Source organism: Nelusetta ayraudi, unplaced genomic scaffold (assembly GCF_046127955.1).
Source record: "Nelusetta ayraudi isolate G7.1 ecotype Tasmania unplaced genomic scaffold, CSIRO-AGI_Nayr_v1 ptg000007l, whole genome shotgun sequence".
Taxonomy (NCBI): Eukaryota; Metazoa; Chordata; class Actinopteri; order Tetraodontiformes; family Monacanthidae; genus Nelusetta; species Nelusetta ayraudi.
Window position 1 is genome coordinate 7,960,001 of NW_027466057.1, and position 25,086 is coordinate 7,985,086.

The following is a 25,086-nucleotide window of genomic DNA, read 5'->3' on the forward strand; positions in this document are numbered from 1 at the left end:
TAATGTTTCTTTTTTTTTTTAAATGTAAAAAATAAATCTTATGCTTTGAAAATGGTATTTATATCCTTTTTATAGTAGTTTCACTGTAGTTTCACTTTTATTACACGTGCTATAGCTATGCCACAGGCTACAGTTTTTCACTAGTGGTCTATATTCTTGATCTCGTAATTTACAATGCAAGCTGTGTTTTTGTTTTTTTGGAATTTGAAGGTCCCATGATAATATGCCAAAAATATGCCTATCAAGCCTTTCAGGAATGAAAAATAATCCACCCTTTACTTCTTTTACTCGCCCCCTCGTTTTCAGAAACGGTTTGCTAAAACACGCGTTTCTGGAAATCAGCCCTTTCTGATGTCACAAAGGGCATAGATCCCTCCCTCTCTCAGCTTGGTGGCGGCAGCCAGAGCCAGGAGTTCATGTCTCTCTCCTAAACTGCTGCCGTGTTTGGGTCGTCTCCCAAACACATGGAAGGCACAGCAGAGCTCCAGCTTTAGCAGGAACGTTTTTGCAGCAGGCTGAAAACAGAGGGCTATGTGTTTTTCTTTGTGATAATAATGCGAGGATGCTCCACTCTAGTGGCCCATCGTGAAAAATGCAGACCTCATAATGGGTATAATGCAACATGGGACCTTCAACAGGATAGCTCCCCCTAAAGGCGAGTGGTGAATGTGCAGTGTTCCTCTAGACTCGTGTTCCACATGGCGTGATGAGTCAAGCACCATCAGCAGGATGACGTTTGCTGTGTAAAACAGTGATGGTTCTGGACTAAAAGTGCCAAATGAAATAACACACAAGCAGTTATTTGATGAAGTATTTTTATTTTATTGTATTTTATTTTTTATTTTGTGTCTTTCACTGCCCCATACGAACTGTCACTGTCACTGTGTAGACTAGAACTTTGCAGCATATCACAGCTGCCTGTGTTAACGCCGGCCTCTCTGCCCTCTCCCATTCGGACACTGCTCCCCCTGCTGGCCTGTCGCTGACCTCCACTCAAATGCATCCACTCCCACATCGACCCCCCCCCCTCCCCTCTTCCTCCTTGGCCTTCATCTCTGCAATGCCTGGCCTATTCCCCCCCGCTGCCCTACAACACCCTCTCCTCCTCCTCACCCCCCCCCCCCTTTTTTTTTGTTTTGCTCACTAACTGCACGCCCCTCCCTCCCTCCTCCCCCGACTCTCATCAACACCCACCCTGCCCCCTCCCCCGACCTGACACGCTCACCCCTCGCCCCCCTCCTACCTCCTCACCCCCCCCCTCCCGAAACAGCAACCAGCAGACACTGAGCAGGGCCGCCGCACCTCCCTGGAGAAGTTCACCCGCAGTGTGGTAAGTCACTTTGGTGCTGTGGGCTGTTTTCATATCACAAAGCACACTGGCTGCCTCACTGTCAGCAGGCTTCTGCAGTTCTAACCCACACATCCACACTCCACCACGAGCTGAACTTGGGCACCGTGTGGCAACGTGCTCGGGCCTTCCAGTCGCGTCATCTGTTGCTGTATGTTTTTCTTCTTCTTCTGGGTCTTTCAGGGCAAGTCGTTGACGGGGAAGCGGCTGACGGGCCTGATGCAGTCGTCCTGACACAGCCGGTGCTGGAGGTGCACAGCCTTTTTTGTTGGGGTGGGGTGGGGTGGGGGTAGGGGCAGGGCGTGACCTGAGACCAGCAGAGACCAGAGACCACCGTGGATGCTGGGCTGGTACGGACGCTCTCAGAGCAGCAGCAGTGGGACCGTTGGGGAAGAGGCAAAGGAGCCCAAACTGAACCTTCGAGGAAAGAGACGGCGCAGGCAAGGGAGACCTCGGCCTACACGACACACGGCGTGATGAAGCGTTACAGCGCAAAGCACATTTAGACTCAAGATGTCCTCTGTTTGTCCAATGTAAAGGCAAAGGTACACTTTTATGTCATGGGGTGTAATGGTACAGTGATAGATTGCATAAACATAAAAAAAAAAAAAAAAAAAGTGTCCAAAATATGTCAGTTTCCCCACATATAGACAAATCCGGCAAAAGTGACCAGAAGTAAACAAGCCGCCATTGTTGGAGTTTTGCACCTCCGCCTCCATGAGTGTTCCCTTTCTGTTAATATAATAACTCTCTGTCACTCTCTTCTAATATTTATTTTCTTATTTTTTTAGAATGATGTCGAGTGGTAATACTTGTGCCGTATTCAACTGCGCTAATAGCGGCGTTAAAAATGAAATGTGGAAGAAGGACAAATGCGAAATACATTAGCCTCAACCGCAAGTAGGCCCGTTTGTTGCTATACAGTGAATGAACGAACAAATGAATGAATTGAGCTTTTATTCACATTCTACAAAGTTACAGTGAAACTCTGCCATTTAGGCATCCAACATATTAGAACATTTTTAAATGAAGTCTAATTGGACATTCCACACAGAACATTTTGGATAAAGATTTCTTGATGGCTTGCTTGTCAGCTAAAGTTTACTTTATAAGATGTTTGCTAGCTGTTAGCTGTTAGCCCAACACAAATTATGTCCCTATTTGTCTACTTCAACCCATTTCCATAAGCAATCGCTCAGCTAGCTGACAGGCTACAATCGTTGGTAATTGGACGTCATTGTCTAACACCATCCACCCAACTTGCCAAAGTGCTGCTGCCTGCCCTGGATGTCACTGCAGCTTGTGAGACGTGCTGGGTAAAAAAACAAAAAACACCAGTAATGGCGGCGCCACAAGATGGCGACATACCAACGCGGGTTCGTCTATATGTAATTAAAGCAACGTTGAAACTTTTTGGTCAAATGATCTTAAAGTGGCTGGGGCAAGTCCTGACTCTGACCTTCCTGTTTAAAAAAAGGTCCCGCATTATTCCAAATTACTTTTACTGACGGTTTCTATAGGAATAATAATCAAAACAATTATGAGCGACTGTATCTTTATTTATGTTTTCTTGTTGCTTGCTCCAATTTTCCGAAACAAATCAAAAAACAAACGGGCAATTCTGGAAACCAGCCCTTCGTGATGTCACAAATGGCCCTGATACCAGGCTGAAAGCTGTCCTACCCACAGTCAGGCGTTAGCTCTGCTCTCTGAAATTGCTTGGTTTTTGTCTACTTCAAAACGTGTAATTTACAGAGCTACTTTTCCAGTAGGGAGCCAAAAATTTAACATTTGTACAGAAAGCAGTGAACTGGGGGCCAAGTACACTGATTTCTGAGGATGTATAAAGAGTTCTTCTAATAATTCATGGTGTAAACAGGCTGTGCTATTGTCCCAGATCTAGGAGGGGGAAAAAAATAAATATATAAACATATATCTAAAAGTGGTTATAATGTGGGACCTAATTTCAAAGATGCACTTCATCAAAGAGACACACTATTCTCCGTTTGTCTCCATGTTCACAGGGCAGCCAGCAATAAAAAGAGAAAGCGTGGAACCATTTCCTTTTATAAAAGTACATCCACCCTATTTTTATACCCTTAAATGTTATATATGTTCATTGTGAAGCACATGACACGACGGCGAAGCAGGAATATTCAGAAGTCAAAAGAAGACCCCTCCGCCTAAATCTTGTGGTGTTTGGACAAAAGAGCAACAAAAAAAAACAACAAATTGGACAAAAGAACAAAAACAAAAACTGGTCTCTTTGTTAGTTTCTCGTGCTTCATGACATTCCAAAATGTGTCCAAAAGGGCTGAAAGTAGCATTCACATTCTTCTGTCGCAGACGTGTCCAACAAAATGTTTTGTCACAATCGGGCAGTGTGATTTTGAACAAATCAAGTAGAACACAGTGTTGGAAGTACAGTAAGTGCTGTGCAAGTAAAGCCACCAAAATGTTCACGACTCCCAAGTATTGAAGAAGCAATAATAATAATTAAAAAAAAAAAAAGAAATTGTTGACCAAATCATATTACAAAACTGAAAATAATTTAGAAGTTCGAAAACATTTGATTTTTAAAACACACCGAAAAAGGGGCAGTGGAAAAAAAAAAAAAAAGACTGACTGTGTATTAATTTTGAATGACCAGTATTTTAAGGCCACTGCAGCAGCTTAGAAACAGGGAGGAAAAACAAAGGATCTGAGGCGCCTTTTTAGGTTAACTGGTGCAAGGCCATGTAGTGCCTTATCAACTAATACTTCCTCTTTTGGTCTAACGACGTTCGAGTTCTCAATGAATTGTAGCTGATTCAATGTATTCTCCAGTGGACTGGAAAGAGAGTGTTGTGATAGTGAGCCTGCTAACTGTTGAAGTATCCGTCTCCCCGAATAAATCTGCTGATTAACTTGGTGAAATCCATTTAGGGAGAAATGAGTTCACTGCTTTCACAACCTCCCATGCTCCGGCCTCCAAAACATCCGAGCGTCAGAGTCAAATTTGAAGACAGCAACAGAGGGATTTGAGGTTTTTCTTTGTCAAAGTTCTTGTGTGGAGTGGAGCGTCACGTGTTGTGGATTATATGTGGTTTTTCTTACCTTTAAGTTTTGCAGTGCCATGGGTCCATCTAGTGGTGAAAAGACTACAGGGCCAAGTGTGTGAGAGTGTTGCAAAACAGAATGAAGCTTTGTCAACATCACATCGATGGACATTGTGATGTCAAACCTAGTCATAGAATTATTTTTTTTGTTTTTGTTGTTGTTTTCCTCTGCATGGATGTATCAGAATTTTGCTCTGTCAATTTAATAAAATTGGCCACTTATTTCTTTATTTCATTTTGTTTTTTAAGAAAATGTATGCTGTTACTCCTTGTCTAATAGTTGTCGTGTGTTTTAGTGACTATGGGCTAATGGAGCATGCACCTGCCACTATAATGGAGTGTTAACTTTGGCTGGAAAAGGTTTAACCCAAAGACACACACACACACACACACACACACACACAGGATAAGGAAGGCCTTGAATTGGACCAACGCACGTTGTTGAACTGCAACTGGGAACAATGTTTGCACCACCACTGGTGCCGCACAATGGAACATGAAGGCCTCTGTGGGTTTTCGGACACTTTACACTTCCTCTGTGGGCAGGAAGTGTCCAGACTGACTAGATGCGAGTCTCACAGCTCCCCTCAGACGCCGATCATCACTGCAGACATACATCGAGCAACTGAATGAGTCAATCGTCGTTGACTTCCCGCTGCAGATGCTGCAATGCTGCAATGCTTTGTTTAGGTCTGATCATGATTGTCTTTATTATCATGAACCAATAACCTCTTGTTTATAAGGTAGAGCTCAAGTTGATGTACCAAAATGTTGTTTTGCGGCACAAACACGACAACACTATTGTGCATTGTCAATGTAAATCAGATTTCATTATTTGGAAGCACACTTTATTATAATACGGGCACATTACTATGCATGTAACATATTCAGGGCATTTTGTGCTTTATGTTTCCCAATCAGCAAGACTGGCACTCCCAAACACTCAAGCACCTGCTCTCTATTTATGGGTACCAAATAATAAAACCTCTGGACAAGTTGGCTCCTTTGTCTCAGAAATTTATTAAACTAGATATCTGTTTCCCTGAATAGGACAGTGACATGTTTGTTGCTGAAACACAACATGTCTTCCATGCTGGTCATCAGGGAAGTCTTTGTGTAGCCTGATGGATGGGCATTGCATCAATGCAATTGTATATTGTGTACATGTGTGTGTGTGTGTGTGTGTGTGTGTGTGTGTGTGTGTGTGTGTTTGTGACTTGTCAAAAATAGAATGTAGTTTACTGGTTTTGTCTCAAGAGACATTTGTGTTGAAATGTTTTGGGCAAACATATGGTCAGCCAGAAAGAATAGAATAACCCTTGTGTAATTAATCTATTAATTAATCCAACAAATCATTAATACATTAAAATGATAAAGAGAGTGATAATAATTCATCCACAGTAACCATTTGCAAAATCCAACCTGTTAAAACAGTGATTCATTTTTTCTTCAAATATCACAACTGGTATATTGGGACATTTCTGTTACAACAGGGGTGTCCACACTTTTTTTCAATGTGGGCCAAATCAGATAATGTGAAAAGATCCGCAGGGCAACAACGCGGGGAGGGCGTGATCACGACGACTGGGGTGGGGGGTGGGGGGTTGACCAAACCCTAACCGTAATTCTCAACCCTAACCCTAACCACAACTTTCACCAGATCTCTTAACATGAGAGCTTGATTATTAAAGGGTCTCTATTCCTAATTATTACTGAAGTATTTATTTTCAATCAATATTTGAAAGTAAAGTTGTTGTTGTTTTTTTTTAATGGAACCGGACGGACCTTAAACGCGTCATACGCCTGTGTCAACGGCGTTGCCTGACGCGGATCACGTGATAGCTCTTTGCGCATGCGCTCCGTGACGTTCGTTCGAGGAGAAGATGTCTGAGGCTGTCGTCCCTACTTAGAGGCTTTTAAGTCTGGTCGTATTTACAGCAGACGCCACGGAGTGCGGCTCTGTCACCAACAGCAGCAGGATGTCCCAGGCGGGCGGCAGGAGCCTCATGTCCGTAGCTAACGCCAAACACACCGTCCTCAAGCCGGTAGGAGTCTCGCTTCATCCGCTATTATTGACGTCGCTCCGCCGCTGTCGTAGCGCGCTGTCTGCGCACACGTCGTTGTCCAGTTGGCCTCCGAGTCTGTCAGCCTGCGCAGCTGCTATAACATTTTAACTGTGCCCCCCCAGGCGATCCCATATACAGGGCCCATACCAGGAGGCTTGCACCCGGGGGAGATCGTCATCATCCAGGGCACTGTGCCTCCCGATGCCGACAGGTGAGAGGCGCTCATCTCCGGAACAGGCGTCACTCTGCTGCCCAGGAAAAGTTTCTTCCAAAGTAAAATAGAAGCAGTTCGGCGGTTGTTTCCGGTACAGTCAAAACTAATCGCACTTGACAAAAATCACCCCGGATGTTTGAGAATATTTGCAACCAGAGCTGTCTATTTGTATTGTTTTGTTGAATATGTCTTCGTCAACAAGTTAATAGGTAATGACATCAGTGTTGGAATCAACCTCCGTGATGCGGTTACCGTCGGTAACACTGCACTGTCTGTTCTGCATCTGGTCGAGCTGCTGTAAATGCAAACTTCTCTTGGAGATCAATGAAGTATTCATCAGTCTTATCTATCTATCTAGGTACCTTATTTTGTTAGGTATATTCACAGTACTAAAACTGGCAGAAATCAATTGCCATTGGAAGCTAGAAAGGAAGTGTGTCAAAAAACAACAACAACAACAACAACAACAACAACAACAACACGATAGAATTCAAGATAGCAACACTTTTATTTGAACTGAGCCCCCCCCCCCCCCCCCCCCCCCCCTCTGCCCAGGTTCCAGGTGGACCTGTCGAGTGGCTGCAGCACCAAGCCGCCCTCGGACGTCGCCCTCCGCTTCAGCCCTCGCTTCGGGAGCCCGCCGTGCGTGGTGTGCAGCTCCCTGCTGCAGGGCGGCTGGGGCCGGGAGGAGACGCTGCATCAGCTGCCCTACAGACGCGGCGCCCCCTTCGAGACCGTCATCCTGGTGCACAACGGCGCCTTCAAGGTAATTCAGTGGACGTGTCTGCAAAAGAACTGGCTGGCTGAATGAGCGAATGAATGGATGGTTTATTTCAGTTACACTTTACAACAACTCAATTGTGTGCAAAAAAAAAGTTACAAATTTGTAGATCAAGTGCAACTGCTCAACAGTTTTACAAATAATAGGAATTGATTGAGAGAATTTGTGTTTTCTTATTTTTGTGGCATCCAACCCAAATTTATACTGGGGAAAAAAAAAAAAATAGTCAGGTGGTGAAATTCCCCCTTGTTACCCACAGGTGGCGGTAAACGGCGCTCACCTGCTGGAGTACAAGCACAAAATCCCTCTGAACAGGGTCGACACCTTCTCCGTGTCCGGGGACGTGAGGGTGCACGCTATTGGCTTCATCCCCAACTCGGTGAGTGTTTCCCGCCCACCAACCAAGCCCCTCCCTCAACCCCCCCCCCCCAAAAGAAAAAAACCCTCTGTGTTTGTTTTTAGGACGGCTCTAATTCTTGATGGCTAAAACTGGTCTGGTCTGTTTTCCTCCGCAGGCCATATATTCAGAATCTGGTGACTTGGTGAGTGTCTCCTGTTTGCGTCACGTCAACACAACCCCTCGGTCTCAGTGCGGCCGCTGTCTTGTGATGCCACTAAAAACTGCATATTTTATTCGGATAAAAGGAACTGCTGTTCTCAGCAGACCGACTCTTTAAGACCTTAAAGTGGGCGACTTGAGTTCAGCACAGCTGGAGCGAGGTGGAGCTTAGGCTTGGAAACAAACAAACAAACAAACAAACAAACAAACAAACAAACAAACAAATACAGCATACAACGTAGCCCCTGGATAAAGATGAGTTCCAGTTTGTTGAAGTGTGCTTTTAAGCTCTCTGGTTTGGATTCCAGAACCTCCCGTACAAAGGCAGCATCCTCAAAGGACTGAGACCCGGCCAGCACATCACCATTAAAGGACAAGTCAGCGTGTATCCTCACAGGTGACCCGGCCAACACACAGAAGATGAGATGATGATGATGTCACCTATTGTCAGATCGTCGCCCATCGTGACTCCTGCGGAAACAAACCCGTACGGTTCTGTGAAACACAAAAACAAGGTGTTTCTCAGAAGGTGGGAATCGGCCTGGCATCAGTTGAATCGGCAGCATTTGTGACATCGCAAAGGGCTCACACGAGTCTTCTCCAATCTGGGTCGCTGAGTCAGAAACTTCATTCTTGTCCTCTCGTCACTCTGACCTTTCCCCCCCGTTGACCTTGTCGTTCTCCCCGTCCTCCAGCTTGACGGTGAACCTCCGCAACAGCGGGACGGAGAACATCGCCCTCCACCTGAATCCGCGCATCAAGTCGGGCGTGTTCATCAGGAACTCGTACCTGGGCGAGTCGTGGGGTCAGGAGGAGCGCGAGCTGCCCGTCTTCCCCTTCTGGCCGGGGGAATACTTCGAGGTCCGCCGCTGCTGCTGCTGCTGCTGCTGCAAACACAGGTTTCGCCTGACGTTGCACCGGATTCATTGTTTTTTTTTTTTTTCCGATACCGTTTCAGATTCTCATCCTGTGTCAGCCTCACCAGTTCAAGGTGGCCGTCAACGGCTCCCACCTGTTTGACTTCAGACACCGCGTGCAGGACCTGAGCAGCATCGACCAGCTGGAGATCATGGGCGACCTGGAGCTCTCCGACGTCAAGCTGTGGTGACTCGGGGGGAGGGGGAGGAGCTGCGGCTGGAGGGGGAGGAGCTGCGGCTGAAGGACGTTGAACTGCTTTCAGGGGAGCGGCCGAGCGAGGAGGCCGACCAGGAACCTTCCATCCGGGCCGCCAGCGTCCACGTTCGCAGCTCGGAACTTGACGAGCGATGCATGAAAATCAGCCGCGTCGGAGCATCGAGACATCCGGCCGTAACCTTTAACCTTGTTTCATCTCCAAATTCCGTCTCCGTAGTACCGTGCGATCTGTGCCCTTTCACCTTTTAATTGGAAACTGGTCAAAAGTTTGGACTCTCCCTATGAATTGAATGTCTTTTCTTTCATTCTCACGACTATTGACATTGCAGTGTCTCACTGAAGGCATCAAAACTACGTATGAACACCACATGGAATTACCATATGTAGGAAACACGAGTGTAAAAATAACGCAAACACACTTTATATTTAAATTTCATTTAACGTCTTTGTCTTTGATGCACAACTTCATATATCTTGCTCATATATTTGATGTCTTCAATATGTATCTACAATGTAGAAAGGGAGTAAAGATAAAGAAAACCCACTGCATGAGAAGGTCTGTCCAAACTTCTGTCTGGTAGTGAAATGTGCCAATGAACACAACTAACCATCAAGAATGTAAACGGGCACAAATGATCTCAGCAATTACTGATGTAGGATGCAGCCTGGAGGAGTTTGTCGGTTCAATAAGTGGATTTGGGCCACATGTGATTCGAAACACTTGATGTTCTGGATTCTTTTTTTTTTTTTTCGAGAAATGATTTGTTTTGTCCCACTTTGCCAGTTCCCTGAAATTCTCTCATGTGGCCAGATTCCTTCTCACAGTCATTCTTCTATTTATAAGAAGAAAAAAAAAAAAATGCAGCAACATTCACTGGATTTGTTGCAACGGGATTTTCATGCAGAGTCTAAATCACTTTAAGCTGCAAAGTTAAAACAAACGAACAAAAACGCGTTGAATACATGGATGTGCCTCCTTAAAGATTTGCCAGCTCAAGCACATCGCAACACAGGGTCGCTCTCCAATCAAAAAGTCTTTCATCAACTTTGCAAATATCTACTGGTTACTCCACTCAAGCTTTAAACGCAAGCAAGACGAAAATGCGCAGCACGATCTCATGTCTGTGACGACGTCCCACCTCCGTCCCGACGGGTGACGCAGAGTTTAGCTCTGCTTGAAATGAAATGATGAACTTTCGAGAAATGAGATCTTGTCTTTTTTTTTTCTTCCAAGTTTGAGTTTTTCATTGTTATTGTAAATATAAGATGTAACACATGCTAATGTATCCAACATGTTTTAAATAAAAAAAAAAAAAAAAAAAAGGAAGGTTTGTTGCCCCCCCCCCCAATTCACTATGCAATGTGTAGGCTAACGCTGTTTCGGCCACTTCTGGTCACCAGAGGGCGGTGAAGCGACCGATAAGATTCCCGCGAAACTGAAGGTGGGAGCATCCTGCGAGGTACAAATGATAGAAAAAAAAAACAATAAAAAAAAAAAAAGCCTAGTCGGTTATTTAGGCAACACCAATGTGTTCTTTGTAGAACGTGACATCTCAAAATAAAATTAAAAATGACATTTAAAAAAAAAAAAAAGAATTAGCCTATAAACCTGCAGTTCCCCCAGTTAACCACAGGGTGGCAAAAGAGAACCAAACCTTGGCTTACAGACACCTTCAGGGAATTCACGCTGCCACTTCCTATACTTTATTTTCAAGTCTATTAAGAGGAAGTGATTACTTTTTTCCCCCAAGCATTTAAGCACTTAACCTTGTCAAACGTTTTAGGGCCAAAACAAATCAACACGGATGCAATAACGACGGCGTCTGACCCGAGCACATTTGGAAAATCTCCCAACTCCCAGTAAGCAGAGCCGGAGAAGGTAAACATGTATATGACCTTTGTGGTCTTAGTGTTGTTTTTTTTTTGTGTGTTTTGGGGGTTGAGAGGTGGGATTGGTTATAAATACAAAGTGTTGTTTTTCACCTGAACTTGTCATTCAAATTTGACCGCAGGGGCTCAAAGCCACAGCAGAGTCGGCGACAAAGAACCTCACAGTTCATCTGATAAAAAGTTGGTGTTTTTATTAATATCCACAGGAAATATAATTTGTGAAATTTGTAATAACCATGGTACAGTACAACTCTCTTCTTCTTCTTCTTCTTCTTCTCCTCAACATAGAAAGAGCAGGATGATATGCGACGCGACGACATCGACCACTGCGCTGCTGAGAATGTTCCGAGGAATTAAAAGGCGAGACGCTGTCCAGTCGGCAGCAGGCAAAGTGGGCTGAAGTCCGTTTTACAAAAAAAAGAAAAGGTGCCCGACCTGCGATCCACTGACGGAGTAGAACGTTGGCGATAAACGTACTGCCAAAACATGTACATATTTATATCTGGATACTTCTTTTTTTCTTCCTTTTTTTTTTCTCGCTTTTTTCTTTTTTCGCTTGACATGGTTAGCGGAGGTTTGCCACTCAAAGTGTCCCGTCCAGTTTCCAGAAGCTGAAGAATGACGCTTCCATAACTTGTTTAAAAAAAAAAGAAAAAGAAAAGAAAAAGAAAACTCATGCTCGCCTGGTGGCGGAGGCCACCGCACCAGAAATCACTCTCCCGGTTTGTTTGGCAAGACGTTGGCTGAGGACGAGTGGCACCAGCAAAAAAAAACAACAACAACAAAAAAAAAAAATTCCATCCATTCGTCCACTAGCAGCTGAATTTGCGCAGCAGCATTTCTCTCTATTATTATTATCATCACTATTATTTCAAACTGAGTTCTGGCGTCCCGCTGGGGACCGAACGTGAAGTCAAGGCGAGAGTGAGTCGGTACAAAAAGTGGCACAGGGCAGCTCTGTGGTGGTGGTGGTGGGAGGGGTTCGGGGGGGTTGGTCAGGGGTCAGGGGTCAAGGGGTCAGACGGAGCTGAGCTTCACCAGCCCTCTGACCGAGTCCTCGTGGAGGGAGTCCTGGCTGGCCGGGTCGTAGAAGGGCTGCCCGCTGTGGCCGTGTCCCAGGGGGCTGCCGCAGGGCAGCATGCCCGGCGGCGAGGGCACCTCCTCGGGGGTGAGGAAGTGGTGGTGGTGGTGGTGGTGGGCCGGCGGCGCCGGCGCCGGCGCCGCTGGAGCCGCGTGCATCGGCAGCAAGTCGGCCGGCTCGTGGCAGCCGAGGCTGGAGGGGTTGGAGGTGGGCGGGGTGGGCTGGCCCAGGGGCAGCGAGGTGCAGGGGCCGCCCAGGGCCAGCGGGCCGCGGCCCCCCAGGCCGGCGCCCCCGTTCTCCGGGGAGGCGGCGGAGGTCAGGATGACGGGCTCGCTGCTCTGCTGCTGGAGGAGAGGAGTGGCGGCGGCCTGCAAAACGAATTTGGTGCTCTGAATGCACTGGTCTTGGTCGCACTGAGGGGTTGGGGGGGGAAGATGGAAGATGATGGAAGGCAAAACAAGAGCGAGGCGGTAAGAGACGATCAGGGAAGAGTGGAGGGGTTGGAGGGAGAGAGAGCGAGAGAGAGAGAGAGAGAGAGAGAGTGTTAGTGCCCATGTTAGCCCAGAGAACCACAACAGAAGAGCCCTAACTCTCTGCCACCCAACCAACCCAACCAACCAACGACACCACCACCCAGGGTGAGAACATCAACCCAACCACTCCACTGTCACACAACACACACAACACACACACACACACACACACACACACACACACACACACACACACACACACACACCATCGGCTTTTTTAGTAACGGCTGTCAAACACTGGGATCTTTTGCCGAGTCCACCAGTCAGCAGTTTGGACGCACCTCATCTTTCTACAGATAGATACTGAAGACTTGAAATATATCAGCTAGATCTACTCTGTGTAATTATGCAGCAACGAAAAATGCGTTAAATAGCTCTAAATATGCTTGTTTTTTTTAATGAAGAATTCAAATCTATTTTATTGTTTCTTACAATACATGTGTATGACATGTGTATTACACACGTGTTCACATGTAGTCTTGATGCCCTCGGGAAAAGACTTTACATTCAAAAGGTGTGTCCAAACTTTTGACCGCGAGTGTGCTTCATTGATCCCAAATAGGGAAAGTATGCAACTACAGCAACAGTTGGGAGGTGGCGCGGGGGTGGGGAGGGTGGGGGGCTGACGTCAATAAGCAGCCATTCCATGAGCTATCGACCCACGTTGACTGGAAATCTAAAAGTGGGGCAGTAACTGGGTTAGGGACACGTCCAGTCGTCGATAGCGTACACTTTCGTTGCAGTCAGATTAGCTTTATCCGTCCGTCCGTCCGTCCGTCCGGTGCCCCCTTCACCACCACAGAGTGCACCAGCACCAGCACCAGCACCAGCACCAACACCGCTAGAACCCCAGGAGAGGCTGAGATGCAGAAAGCTGAAGCAAGCAAACCTTTCGGGCTCAGCCTCGCCGACCTAAGGAGACCAGATTACGCACAGTCAGGAGGAGATTTCCCCCTCGCAATAAAAGCATTTGTCATCCTGTTGATGATGAGCGCTAGGCATCTTCACCACCACCTCGCCCGGGTAGTTGGAAAGAAAGCGTGAGCGAAAGCACCTCGGTTGGGCGTAAAAACAAAATGAAAAAAAAAAAGAAGAAAAGAGGTGGGATAGAGAAGACGGAGAGTTTTGGCCTCGTCTCTCTTCTATCAAACCCACGTTGTGTTTCATAAACTGCGAAAGGCGGGACTGAGTCAGCTGCGAAGCCCCTCCTCCCCACAGCAGCCAGGCACACAACCAGAGGTGCAAGAGTAAGTAGTGAGCAGGTAGATCAACTCCAGAAACTGGGAGAGTGAGAGAGGGAGAGAGAGAGAGAGAGAGAGACCGCGCAGGATTGGAGGAGTTTGAAATCCTTGGATTAAAAAGTAGCATCGTAGAATAACAACTTTGAATTTGCACGTTGTTAGTACCGTAGTTGTAGTTTTCCGGTTATGATGTACTTGAATAAAGAGCTGAATCATTTGAAAAAATGTCAAAAAAAAAAATGAAATTTAAAAAGTTTTAAATCTTAGGTGACGTTCATGCTGCAGGGCGAGAGTCCCAGAGTTTGTTGGCCGTGTGTGACTTTGTTGCACAGACTGAACAGGAAAAATTAACCATTTCAGTTCAAATCGCACTCATGCCACTTTCACATTTGGTCCTTCGTTGGAAAACACATCTAATGTTGTGCAGCGTGACTGAATTGTTGCGTTGCCATCATCAGACTTCTTCACTGAAGGTGCAGCACACATCAAAACTCTGCGCTTCAGAAACCGGGACTCTGTCAAATGGAATGGTGCAGTGGATGAATGGACGGAGCCGGTCAGAGGAAGTCGAGTGAAAAATCTGCAGCTCAGAAACCAAAAAAAAAAAACAAAAAAAAAAAAACAAAACTGAATGAAAACTGACTAAAACTTCCACATTGATCCACAGGTTGCGTGTTGTTTTGCGGCAGTCTGATGACGATCTGACGCATTCAATTGCAACGTCAAGAACATTGCAGAAATATGGGCTTTTCGGACCCAATCATAAAGACGTGCTAGCGACCCGCGCGGCTGCCGCAGGCGTCTGGAACGCCGCCGATCACTTGAGCCCGATGGCGTCGGAGCGAGTCGCAAAGGTGGAAATGAGGTTGCGGCTTTGCCAGGCATTCAGCGCCCGCTGCGCAGTCATCAACAAGGAAGTGGTGGTATATCAAGTTGCAGTGGTGTGTGTGTGTGTGTGTGTGTGTGTGTGTGTGTGAAAATAGCAATAGCTCACAAAGGAAACAGACAGAGAGGCAGAGGGACGCGAAGAAGAGACACAAAAAAAACCCCCAAAAAACCTAACGGAAACCATGAGGAGCCTGAAATCAGCCCTGCAACCAACTTATGGCAACATCAGTGCTGATGACTTTATCTTTAAGACTGCATTTAGCTGTGTGTCCAATATATAGCTTGAGGAATGAACTCCTCCTGACACAGTATTGGTTAAAATTTTAAAGCAAGCATCCAAAATATTATTATTATTATTATTATTATTATTATTATTATTATTATTATTATTATTATTATTATCATTATTATTATGACTATAGCAGCCAGCTGGCCCTTCAGCCAGGGACTCTGAGCGACGCTGACATTTATGACATTTAATTTGCCCCCCCCCCCCGAAATCGAATCCCGGCGGCTCTCCTATCAGGTGTGCCGTGACATAATTTCACACACTGTTGCCATGGCAACGGCTTTACAAGGCTCCTCTTTACCAGCGGCTTTAAGCTGCGGCGCAGACGGCGCGCAGCATTGGCAGTGTTTGCTGGGCCAGAGTGGCACTGTATGAATTAACCCACTGTGGCCACTGCGGCCGGGCACGTGTTCCTCCACCAGGAGCGGCAAGGCGCCACGGCACCGCCACCGGTCCAGCACCGTCCAGCACCGTCCAGCAGCGGCAGCAGCAGCGGCAGCCACAGTGCTGCTGTTTCTCCGCTGCCCTCACCGCCGCCATCATCAGCATGTATGTACGGGGATGGTTCTGTAGTATGTGTGTGTATATATTGTGTATTTATATGCGTTTACCTGCGTCGTATATGCATATATTATACTATATCATGTTATATGATGTAATATTGTGTTACATTACATTTATATTGATAAGGATATGTTTGTAGCATATATTTATTTTCATAATTATATTTTATATATGTTATATATTTATATGGGTGTTTTATATATTATGTATTTATATGGCTATCTGTACAGCAATATTCCCCAATATTTTGCTACAAACTGAAGAGTAGATATAAAGGTAGTTATTAAAGTTGTTTATAACTTCTTCGTACTCCTTTATCGAACTATGCGCAGTGTTCTTGTTATCATTTCTTTATTTTGTATGTACTATGTATTTTATACATGTTTGAAATAAATGTATTCGGTTCAGTTCAGTATTTCTCTTCATTAGAGAGACGCTCATTTCTGCAGGAAAGCGACTTTTACGTTCGGAGGGGACATTTTCACGGTGAATGAAACGCATTGCATCGGGCCAATGGGGAGGGATGTGATGAATACTTGAAGGAAAAAAAAAAACAAACAAAAAAAACAGAAGACGCTCTAACTAACGCGGGACCAATGTGAGTTTTCCCAGGTGGATGCTGGGTAAAGGCCGCCAGTGGCTGCCCGGCGTGGCCGCGGCTCCTGAACAGATGGTGGGTTATTCCTGAGAGCGCTAACGAGAGGGAATGTCCCCTCGCTCCCCGAGCGCAGCCAGGCCCTGAAGACAGGTGACATTCACGCTCCACGTATCAATGAAGGGGGTCAGATGAGAGCAGCAATATGGCTGAACGGCACCCGCGAGACATGCCGAGCGTGTGTGTGTGTATGTGTATGACGGGGTCTGGCTAGCTTCACAAACAAGACGACTTTTTGCATTTATACAAGAACCAGAAATAAAAATGATAATAAGTCATAATAGCTCACATCCGATTTTTTTTTTTTTTGGGGGGGGGCGTCAAAGGTCATCATTTATGAAAAGTATGTCTGGATATGGGTTTTTGTTTCATGTCTCTATGACCTTCCTAGAGGATGCTATGGCAAATTTTGTGCTTTGGTCTACGTAGGGGGCGCTATTGAGCAGAGGGTATTTCTTATTTTTATTTTTTTAATCAGATTTCAATTTTCAGCAGTCTCGATGTGCGTTTCCCAAAAATTTGCTGAGTATTAGAGGTTGTTCAGGGGGTGCAACACAAGCACGCAAAAACACACGATAAAAACAGGCCGCAGCTAAAGTGACAGCTGGCTAGAACAACACACTGTATATTTTCAAAGTCACTGTATGCAAACAGCCCCAAGGAGAGAAACAGCACCGGGGGTTTCAACCCGGGGGAACTCGGATTAGGGATCGCGCTGTGCCAGCATCAGTCAGACGACAGCGAGCAAACTGAGCTTTGCAACTCGCGTCGAATCGAAAACTGGCATCTCCTGGTAGCTCCGTGTGGTTTTTTCTTTTTCAGAATGTGTCGAAACACACAACTCTGGCTACGGGCCCTTTGTGATGTCACAAAGAGCACTGAGGACGACGGCCATTGCTGATATCCTGGAGGGGGACTGGTTTCTGTCTCGTTCCAACATCGTGCGGACAGATCCAAGCTTCAGCAGAGGCGCACAGACCACAGCGTTCTGCCGGCCGGCTGTAAACGCGGCGTTAAATATGCCGCTACTCGCCCGTGGCGCTGGAGTTCGCCCGCACACGTCCAATCAAACCGCTGCCTTTTGCTGCGGGGCTGCTCGCTTGCGGGAAGTCATCAAGCCAGCACATTAGTGCGCGTGTGAGCTGATTCACTCTCAGGGCCGCTGAACTTTCGGTTCAAGAGTTGTGGAGCCGCTAGCTGCGTTCCCAGTGGCCCTGGAAGTGCGCGAAACCGAAAAGTCGCAAGACAAAATTGGTAATGGAAGCACCTAAACTTTGAAAAAGCTCCCAAAACACGGCTTAAAGGTTTTCTCACGAGGTGGTTTTCCAGACGTATCGATGCAGAGGTTTATCGCAAAGGTGCCATGGAAACACTCGCACTTACACGTCAGCGGACGTGACGTACGGGGTCACGTGACCGGTTCACTTCAAGTGCAAATGGTGCTTTATGTTTGGACGGAGGAGGAGGAGGAGGAGGAGGAGGAGGAGACGGAATATTTTTTACAAGTCATCAAAAAGAAAATTCGAACAACCGTTCTTTTTATGAGAATTACGGCTCGTGCGCTTCACACCCGTAAAATCGCAATTGCACTTTGTGGAAATCTTTGAACTATCGCTTTTATTTTGAAAAAAAAAAAAAAAAAAAAAAAAACTGCCACGGAAACGCAGCGACTGCGAAGGCAGGCAGGGTCGGCACATGCGGCGGTGCCACCTGGCGTGAGAAGGACCCCCCCCCCCCCCCCCCTTCTTGGCCCGTGACCGCTGACCTCATTCACAACACGGCAGTGACGCACAGCACGGCCCAGCGCGCGGCTGCAGAGCCGCTGCCTCCGTCACTCCGGCGGGATAATAAAGATGTTGTGTCAGAGAAAAGGGCAGAGGATCAAGTGGCGCTGATAACACAGTCTGACCTCACCCGGCTTCTGCCTCCTCCTCCTCCTGCACCTCCTCCACCGCCTCCTCCTCTTCCCCCTCCCTCTCCTCTTCCTCCTCCTCCTCCTCCTCCTCCTCCCCCTCCCTCCCTCCTCCTCCGTTCGGACCACACACCTTTTTATGGCACTCCATCAACCAAAATCTTATCTGAGTCAACAGTTGGGTTTATGATTAGGGTAAATAAAGAAAACACAATAAAATTCCTAGAATTTCTACTAATCTCAAACAATAAATTCCAGCGCATGCGTTGCAGGGGAAAAGTCCTTTCACTGTTGGTCTTCGTCTTTTCGAGCGATCCCTACTGTCGGCAGCCGGACTCGCAGCATGCGCTGACGCGGAGGGAGGGTTTATTTTTGTAGTCAAACTTGTATCAGCCGCCCAGCGCTCAATGTACTTTAAAAACGCGTGGATGGACGAAACACGACGCAGACTTATTGTGCAGCGGCCGGCAGGAGACAGCCCGTCGTCGGCGTGACGGCTCCAGCCTCGTAATTTCACTGTCACTTTTTGGCCAATTTTAAATCTCGCAGGGAGGGACACAGCAGTGAGCTGCTGCTGCTGCTGCTGCTGCTGCTGCTGCTGCTGCTGCTGCTGCGTGGGGTAGCCTTGTACGGCATGAGCGCACGAGAGGAAGAGTTTTCAAGCTAGCGGCGCAGAAACACGTTAAAGTGTCGCGAACCGAGTTCTGACTTTGACAAGCCAACAGCTCGGGTATTCAATGGCAGCAGCGCAAAACGAGAATTAGGGGTCTGAAAACGTGAGCTGTGAGTTTGCATCAGGATGCTTCGTTGGCCAGGGCCCACAGTTCAATTCAATTGTTTCAATAATTTATTTAGAAATGATAGAAAGTGAGCTAGCGTTTTTAATTTTTGTGGACTAAATTGGAGTGCAGTTGAATAAATGTGGGTTGCGACTGCATGACAAGGAAAATAAAAAGAAGTGGGTGCTGAGATCCACCAGTTGATTGCCACTGCTCTTGATGTTACAATAATACAACACAATAATAGAGACACATCCCACCTGAATGCTTTCATGTACATGCATTTCTAAAGCTGGGCTACACTGGTGTGATGTACACAGTGGATCACATCTAAAAATGCTAGCAATGCTGCGCCAGCATCTTCCAGCCAGTCAGGGTGGGTCGGGGGGGTCTTACCATATGGCTCTGTTGAGACTGCGTGGCGCCATACATGGTGATGCCATTGGTTGGTGGAGCCAGCTGGGGCGCGTCTGATTGGACAAAGCCCCGTCTGTCAATGAGGCTGTTTGCAGAGAGAGAGAGAGAGAGAGAAGGGGGGGGGGGGATAATATATGTGAGAACTGTTCTAGGGGTGAAAAAAAACAAACAAATTGCTTCTATGTTGAGTGGAGTTGCACACTCAGTTCTTTGACATCGTCCTAGTGGAGAACTGACGGCGACTGATCAGCGAGCACGATGTTCTCCGGTTGAGACGATGCTACCAAGTCGGGGGGGGTTTACGTTGCGCAGCAGCCTTTTCCAGTACCCGCGTTAATCATCATATCGTGAACGAGCCGGAGGACTTGCAGCATCGCTGCCGTTTCTGGGACTTCTGGAAACTAAAACTCCTTGAACCGTCACCGCCCAGGTCCTTGTGTTGTTCCGTCGCTTCTGGGTTGCATCGAGAACTTGCCGACTCCCGCTGCTCTCTTCCGCTGGCCCCAACACCAGCACAGAGCAGGAAACTTGCCACGGTGTTAAAAAAAAAAAAAAAAAAAGAAAAAAAAAAGAAAAGAAGCCTCCTGATATCCGCTCATTCGGATTGAGGCAAGAATTTGAAACTGCGGTTGAATGGGGCTCACACAGGTGGAAACACAGCTGTTAACCAGGTTAATGATGGAATATTAGCACGCATGGAAACACACTCGCTGAGGTCTGGATCTTTTTTTTTTCTTTTTTTTTTAAATTTCTTTCTGGAAACGAAAAGCTAACGCAGGTGTTTGGATTCCACAACCTGGAGATCCGCTGTGCACCTGCGGTAATAAGCCAGATGTACGAGCTAATAGCTACTTATCAAGCACAGATAAAGGTTGATGTGACACACACACACACACACACACACACACACACACACACACACACACACACACACACACACACACACACACACACACACACACACACACACAGAGTGGAGCCGTGCAACAACTGCGGCAAGATAATGATTTAGTGCAGCGTGTTGACAGTCTCCTCCCCTGGGACTGAGCTGATCCAGGTGGAACTGCAATCACTAGAATCACAGGGAGCGACGGCGGGAGCCTGAGAGGACGGCGGCAGCCTCGGCCGCCGCTGATCAATAGTAGTTAGTCAGTCAGAGAAGGGGGGAAAAAAAAAAGAAAAACGACCGAAAACAAACATTTTTGGCTGTCAGGAGGAAAAAAAGAAAAAAAAAGCAAAAGCACAAGGTCTTTGTCTGCAGGACGCAGTGGCAGCATTGCTGGCATAGTCCAGGGCTGAGGTTGAACATTCCTTGATTTCTGGTCAAAGCAGCTGTGCACACACGCACACACACACACGCACACACACACTACCCCTAGAATTGTGTACGAGCTAAATATCGCATTAAAGAACTGGAATTGGAAACAACTACTAAGCTTAGAAAAAAAACTCTCAAATCTCACTAAAAGGTTTCGACGCTTTCGTGAGGTGGTCTTTCCAGATGTATTGATATTAGAGGTATGTCGTCACGTGACCAGTTCAAGTGTTTCACCGTCGGTCGGGGTCTAAAAATTGTGACGAAGGTGAGAAAATAAAGAACAATTGTCAAAGAGAGTTGTGGTTTCACGGACGTGTCGGCTGGACGTGTCGGCCGGAGTGGAGGAGGCTCGGGGGCGTTGGAGTGGAAGGGTGGGGGTCCACTGACATTCACAGTCACATGCACACGCAGACAAAGCGGCGACCATCTTTTTTGTTAAGTCACATGAAGACAGCGAGTGTGAAATCTAATCTATCGAGGCAACTTTCATCTCGGATTCGGTTTTTAAAGAAACGGTCTTGAAATCTCCTCAGCTTTTAGTCGGCTTTTTTTCGCGGGGGGCGGGGGGGGCTGTGAGAGAAAAGCTGCGGGCGGTATCAGTTCAAGGAGCTCTTTAAAGCAGAGGCAGAATTCAATAAGTGTCCCATTCTATCAGGGCTTGGAGGGAAGGTAAAGCTGCGGCGCTGAAACGCTGAAGGTGGAAAACGGATACAAAGACGTTTTTCTCCAGAACGGGAAGCGACCACGGCGGCATCAGAGGTGGCGGGAGGCGACGAGAGGCCGCTGTCTCGGTGACGGCTCAGACTGACAGGATCATGTGACCCACTCACCGCTTCAGGGGCTGCTTGGAAAAGGTGTTACCGAGCATGATTAGTTCTTTACTCGTGCACGGAGGTGAAACGCAGGTGCGATCACACTGGAGCGCTCGCTGCTGCACCGCCTGGGAAACTACTGGCTGCCTCCGGTTGACACCTCGACAATCGATGCCCCCCCCCCCCCCCCCCCCCCCCCCCCAAGACAAAGACGGTTCGAAAATTTGGCCCGACTAAAAACAAAAAAAAAAACAAACACTGGACGGTTGCACAAAAACCTCCACACAAAGTGTTTGCGAGGAGCGAGTGCTTGGTCGGTGCACAGGAACAGGAAGTTGCAACTTGGCTGATGACGTCTTTTTCTTTTCCTCTTCTCTGTTAATTTTTTTTTCTTCCTTTTTTTGTCACCCTGAATGCAGCAGCGTGTATATCAAACCCTGCGCCCTCGCGGCTTCAGCACATACACAGAGGTAGCGGCCGCACTCGGACTTCACCTCCACCTCCACCTCCACCCCGTGGGATGCAGGAAACTGTCCAGGACTTGTCTCTGTGCCAACCATGCACAGACCAGCACGCTTTCACTTTCATTTTCTGGAGCAGCTCGCATCACATTTTTTTTGCTTCTTCCTTGCTGTTCTTTGTGTTAATATTTTAAAAAAAACAAAAAAAAACGTGTTGTTAACACCCTCATGGCATATTGTTCGGGTTCACGACAGGGTTCATGTTTTGTTTCATTCGACATCTTATTTTGATTTAAGTCAAAATGGAAATTGGCAATTTCAATTATTTAAATTGGATTTTTTTTTGTTCTCATTTTGAATATTAAAGTATTTATGCTAAAAAATGTACTTGAGAAGCCCTGAGCTACGTCCATACGGCCACAGGGTGGACCCGACGGGAAGCTGGTCAGGACTTGTTGCAATGCAATCACGTCGATGAAGATCTTGCTTCAGCACCAATGATGTGGCAGACGCTTCCTCAGTACGAAGACGTGGCCCTGTACCAACGCAGGAAAACTAGGGAATGCAAATAAAAACACAACAAAAAACCAACGCACTAAGAGCCCAACACGATGACGCCGCACGACCAATTTCTCAGGGATGCTACGAAGCTAAGCTAATGCACGGTAAGAACCCTGCAGTCCCGGGCGGCCCCGGACGCTCTTGCAGGAGGCCCCCGTGTGTCCGGGCTTCCACAGCTGCAACAGGTCAGTGTGCGTGCGTGTCGTACCTCGGCGGCAGGGGTCCGCACAGGGCTGCACAGCAGTTGGTGAAGATGTTGCCGTGGCTGTAGGGGTTGTAGTTGTCCTTCCCTCTTTTCGACGACCAGGAGCCTTTAATCTGTGGAGAGAGGAGGGGCATCGTCGTCGTGGTGGTCGGAAGAAAAAGTGAAACATCTTACTGGATTCTCACCGTGAACAGAAAAAAAAGTTTCACGCTAAAAGGTTGCAATGTTAAAAAATGTGTTTTTTTTAACACTAAGTTAGGAAAAAAAAAAAGAGCTGTGAACACCAAATAGACACCAAGTTTGAAGCATGGGACTGTTTTTGAAGCCATAAAACACAGAGAAATATACTTGGAATTATTTAAAGTTCACCAGTTGTGAAAAACTGTCTGGCTTACAGAACACTATCACTTGTTATTTTTTAGCACGGCGAGACATTTAATTCCGGCTTCAAAAAGAGGACCTTCATCCTGGCCATCTGCCGCAAAAGCATAAGGAAATTGTTGATCCGCACTGGAGACCAAATGAGCTTAAAATAGAGGAAATGCCGGGCGTGAAAGATTCATAAAAGGCAGAGAGCATTTTTTTTTAAACAAGGCCCCTTTCTTCAGCTCTCGGAATATCTGACGGCTTCACAGTCTGGTTAAAAAAAAAAAAAAAAAAAGTCAGCAAATGGTTTATCAAATGTATCTGCTCATACTTACATCTTCATTGGTGGTCTGGTTGGAGCTGATTAGGTAGGTATGGAAGCCTGAGAGGCCCACTATAGACCAGACCGAGAAGAAGCACACCACCACCTCCAGCACGGTGACGCCAGGCAGTCAAGGAACAACTGGGTGCCACAGTTTAGCCAGCTGCAACCCCCCCCCCCATCTCCTCCATTTACTACGGCGCCATTGACAGTGACACAATATGGAGTCCGGGGACAGAAATCAGTGGCAGGCAGCAGACTGACCTACAGCCTCGGGGCCGCCCTCCACCTGCCAATACTTCTCAGTCACCAGCTCATTTGGCAGCGGATTTGACGCAACGCTGCTCTTTTTGTCTGCTCTACATAACAAGAGCGAGAGAGATTGTAAGCAGATGAAATCCTTCGCTACTCTGTGTATTACTGAGGTGTGTCCAAACTTTTGACTGGTAGAGTATATAAGAACACACAAGGAAGGCCCGGTACTGAAGGAAGGCCCTCAGGTGGGCTACCTTAAATACCAGACTGCCTTCAAGATTTTACACACTGGACCTTGAAGCTGCAATAAATTTAAGTGGACCTTCTTCTCTCGCTGTGATCTTTTACCGCTCAGTGTGTCTCGTCGTGGCTCAGCGTCAAGCAAGAAAAAAAACTGCGAGAGCGCCATTGGCTGCATGTCCCCATTCATTGGAATACTGTAGGACAGCGGTTATTATCAGATGGTCTTAGCGCGCATTTCACCCAAAGGGAAACAACAATCTTGCTCAACAACGGAGAGATTAGCAGCGTCTGAGCCTCTTTAGTCGGTCTGTGGTTCGGAACAAAGACGACATCAATTTCAATTACATCAGCCAATTTGCATCAATTTCTGCAAATTGGTCCGGGGGATATCGTACGATGCTCATTCTCACATCTTTATGGGGCCGTTGGTTCAATTGGCATCATGTCGTGCCAGTGCATCCGAAGAGGCGTCGCAGCCACGGTGACGCTGTGGCGCAACTGAACGTAAAGCGGGTGTGCAGACGTAGTGTGTGCGTGCACGCAGAGAAAGACGCGGGCAGATGGCAGCAAAAACCTGAGAGGGCGCACGCAGCAGCGCACCGAGCGGCTGAGGTGTAATTTGCGTGAAAGGATATCTGGCAGGGCTGTCTTTGAGCGCCTTGAGGAAGCCGTGTCGATGGGAGCCTGCGACACGGGAGGGGAGAAAGAGTCTCAATTAGAAGCATCATAATGAGCGTCCGGCTTAAATGAGCCAAGGTTTGGCGCACGGCGCTCCGTGGAGGGAGCTGTTACTTAATGCAGACTTTTAATGTGACACCAAGATGAAGTGAACTGGGCAAAGCCGGGCCCGTCTAATTTTGCATTCCGCACTTTCAAGTGTGAGGAGCGGGAGATGGGAGCCAGACAGGAAAAAAAAATAAATAAAGGGCCGCAAAATTCACTGGAGGCCAGTTTTTATGTGGCTGCTGGAACCATCTGAAGGCCGTAAAGAGTCCAGACTGAAAAAATAAATTAAAAATAGCTCCGAGTTGCATAAACGGGCACAAGTGAATCAGCGTTTATGGAATAAATTAATTACGGTACTGCAATCAAGG

The 25,086-nt window shown here is 47.0% G+C and overlaps 4 protein-coding genes across 6 annotated transcripts in view; 3 read left to right on the forward strand and 1 right to left on the reverse strand.

Annotated features, from left to right (window-relative positions):
* The window catches only part of LOC142883478 (regulator of G-protein signaling 6-like), a 40,482-nt gene extending 38,758 nt beyond the window's left edge, over positions 1–1,724 (forward strand). Inside the window, exons 17-18 of one of the 2 annotated variants that reach the window (XM_076018389.1) lie at positions 1,271–1,330; positions 1,532–1,724. In XM_076018389.1, coding sequence (XP_075874504.1) covers positions 1,271–1,330; positions 1,532–1,582 — 111 coding nt within the window. In that variant the 3' untranslated portion in view covers positions 1,583–1,724. The remainder of the gene's footprint in view (positions 1–1,270; positions 1,331–1,531) is intronic. The other variant, XM_076018390.1, reaches the window with a different exon arrangement.
* Positions 1–25,086, forward strand: part of LOC142883480 (signal-induced proliferation-associated 1-like protein 1) — a 192,445-nt gene that overhangs the window by 75,264 nt on the left and 92,095 nt on the right. The window lies entirely within an intron of this gene.
* lgals8b (galectin 8b) lies at positions 6,320–10,094 on the forward strand. The gene is made up of 8 exons (XM_076018397.1): positions 6,320–6,491; positions 6,635–6,723; positions 7,282–7,492; positions 7,767–7,886; positions 8,023–8,049; positions 8,375–8,463; positions 8,762–8,927; positions 9,025–10,094. The coding sequence occupies exons 1-8, from the start codon at positions 6,426–6,428 to the stop codon at positions 9,172–9,174; spliced, it is 918 nt and encodes a 305-aa protein (XP_075874512.1). The 5' UTR covers positions 6,320–6,425; the 3' UTR covers positions 9,175–10,094.
* zdhhc14 (zDHHC palmitoyltransferase 14) overlaps positions 11,260–25,086 on the reverse strand; it is a 42,835-nt gene continuing 29,008 nt past the window's right edge. The window contains exons 6-10 of one of the 2 annotated variants that reach the window (XM_076018396.1): positions 24,628–24,676; positions 23,508–23,610; positions 22,810–22,919; positions 19,429–19,534; positions 11,260–12,539 (exon numbers count right to left, since the gene is read on the reverse strand). In XM_076018396.1, the coding sequence (XP_075874511.1) occupies positions 12,108–12,539; positions 19,429–19,534; positions 22,810–22,919; positions 23,508–23,610; positions 24,628–24,676 (800 nt within the window). In that variant the 3' untranslated portion in view covers positions 11,260–12,107. Of the gene's footprint in view, positions 12,585–19,428; positions 19,535–22,809; positions 22,920–23,507; positions 23,611–24,627; positions 24,677–25,086 lie in introns of both variants that reach the window. The other variant, XM_076018395.1, reaches the window with a different exon arrangement.

Coding starts and splice junctions, on each gene's coding strand:
- lgals8b (XM_076018397.1), top strand. CDS start 6,426: ATGTCCCAGGCGGGCGGCAGGAGCCTCATGTCCGTAGCTAACGCCAAA. Junction 6,724..7,281: donor GTGCCTCCCGATGCCGACAG/GTGAGAGGCGCT, acceptor CCCTCTGCCCAG/GTTCCAGGTGGACCTGTCGA. Junction 8,928..9,024: donor GGCCGGGGGAATACTTCGAG/GTCCGCCGCTGC, acceptor ATACCGTTTCAG/ATTCTCATCCTGTGTCAGCC.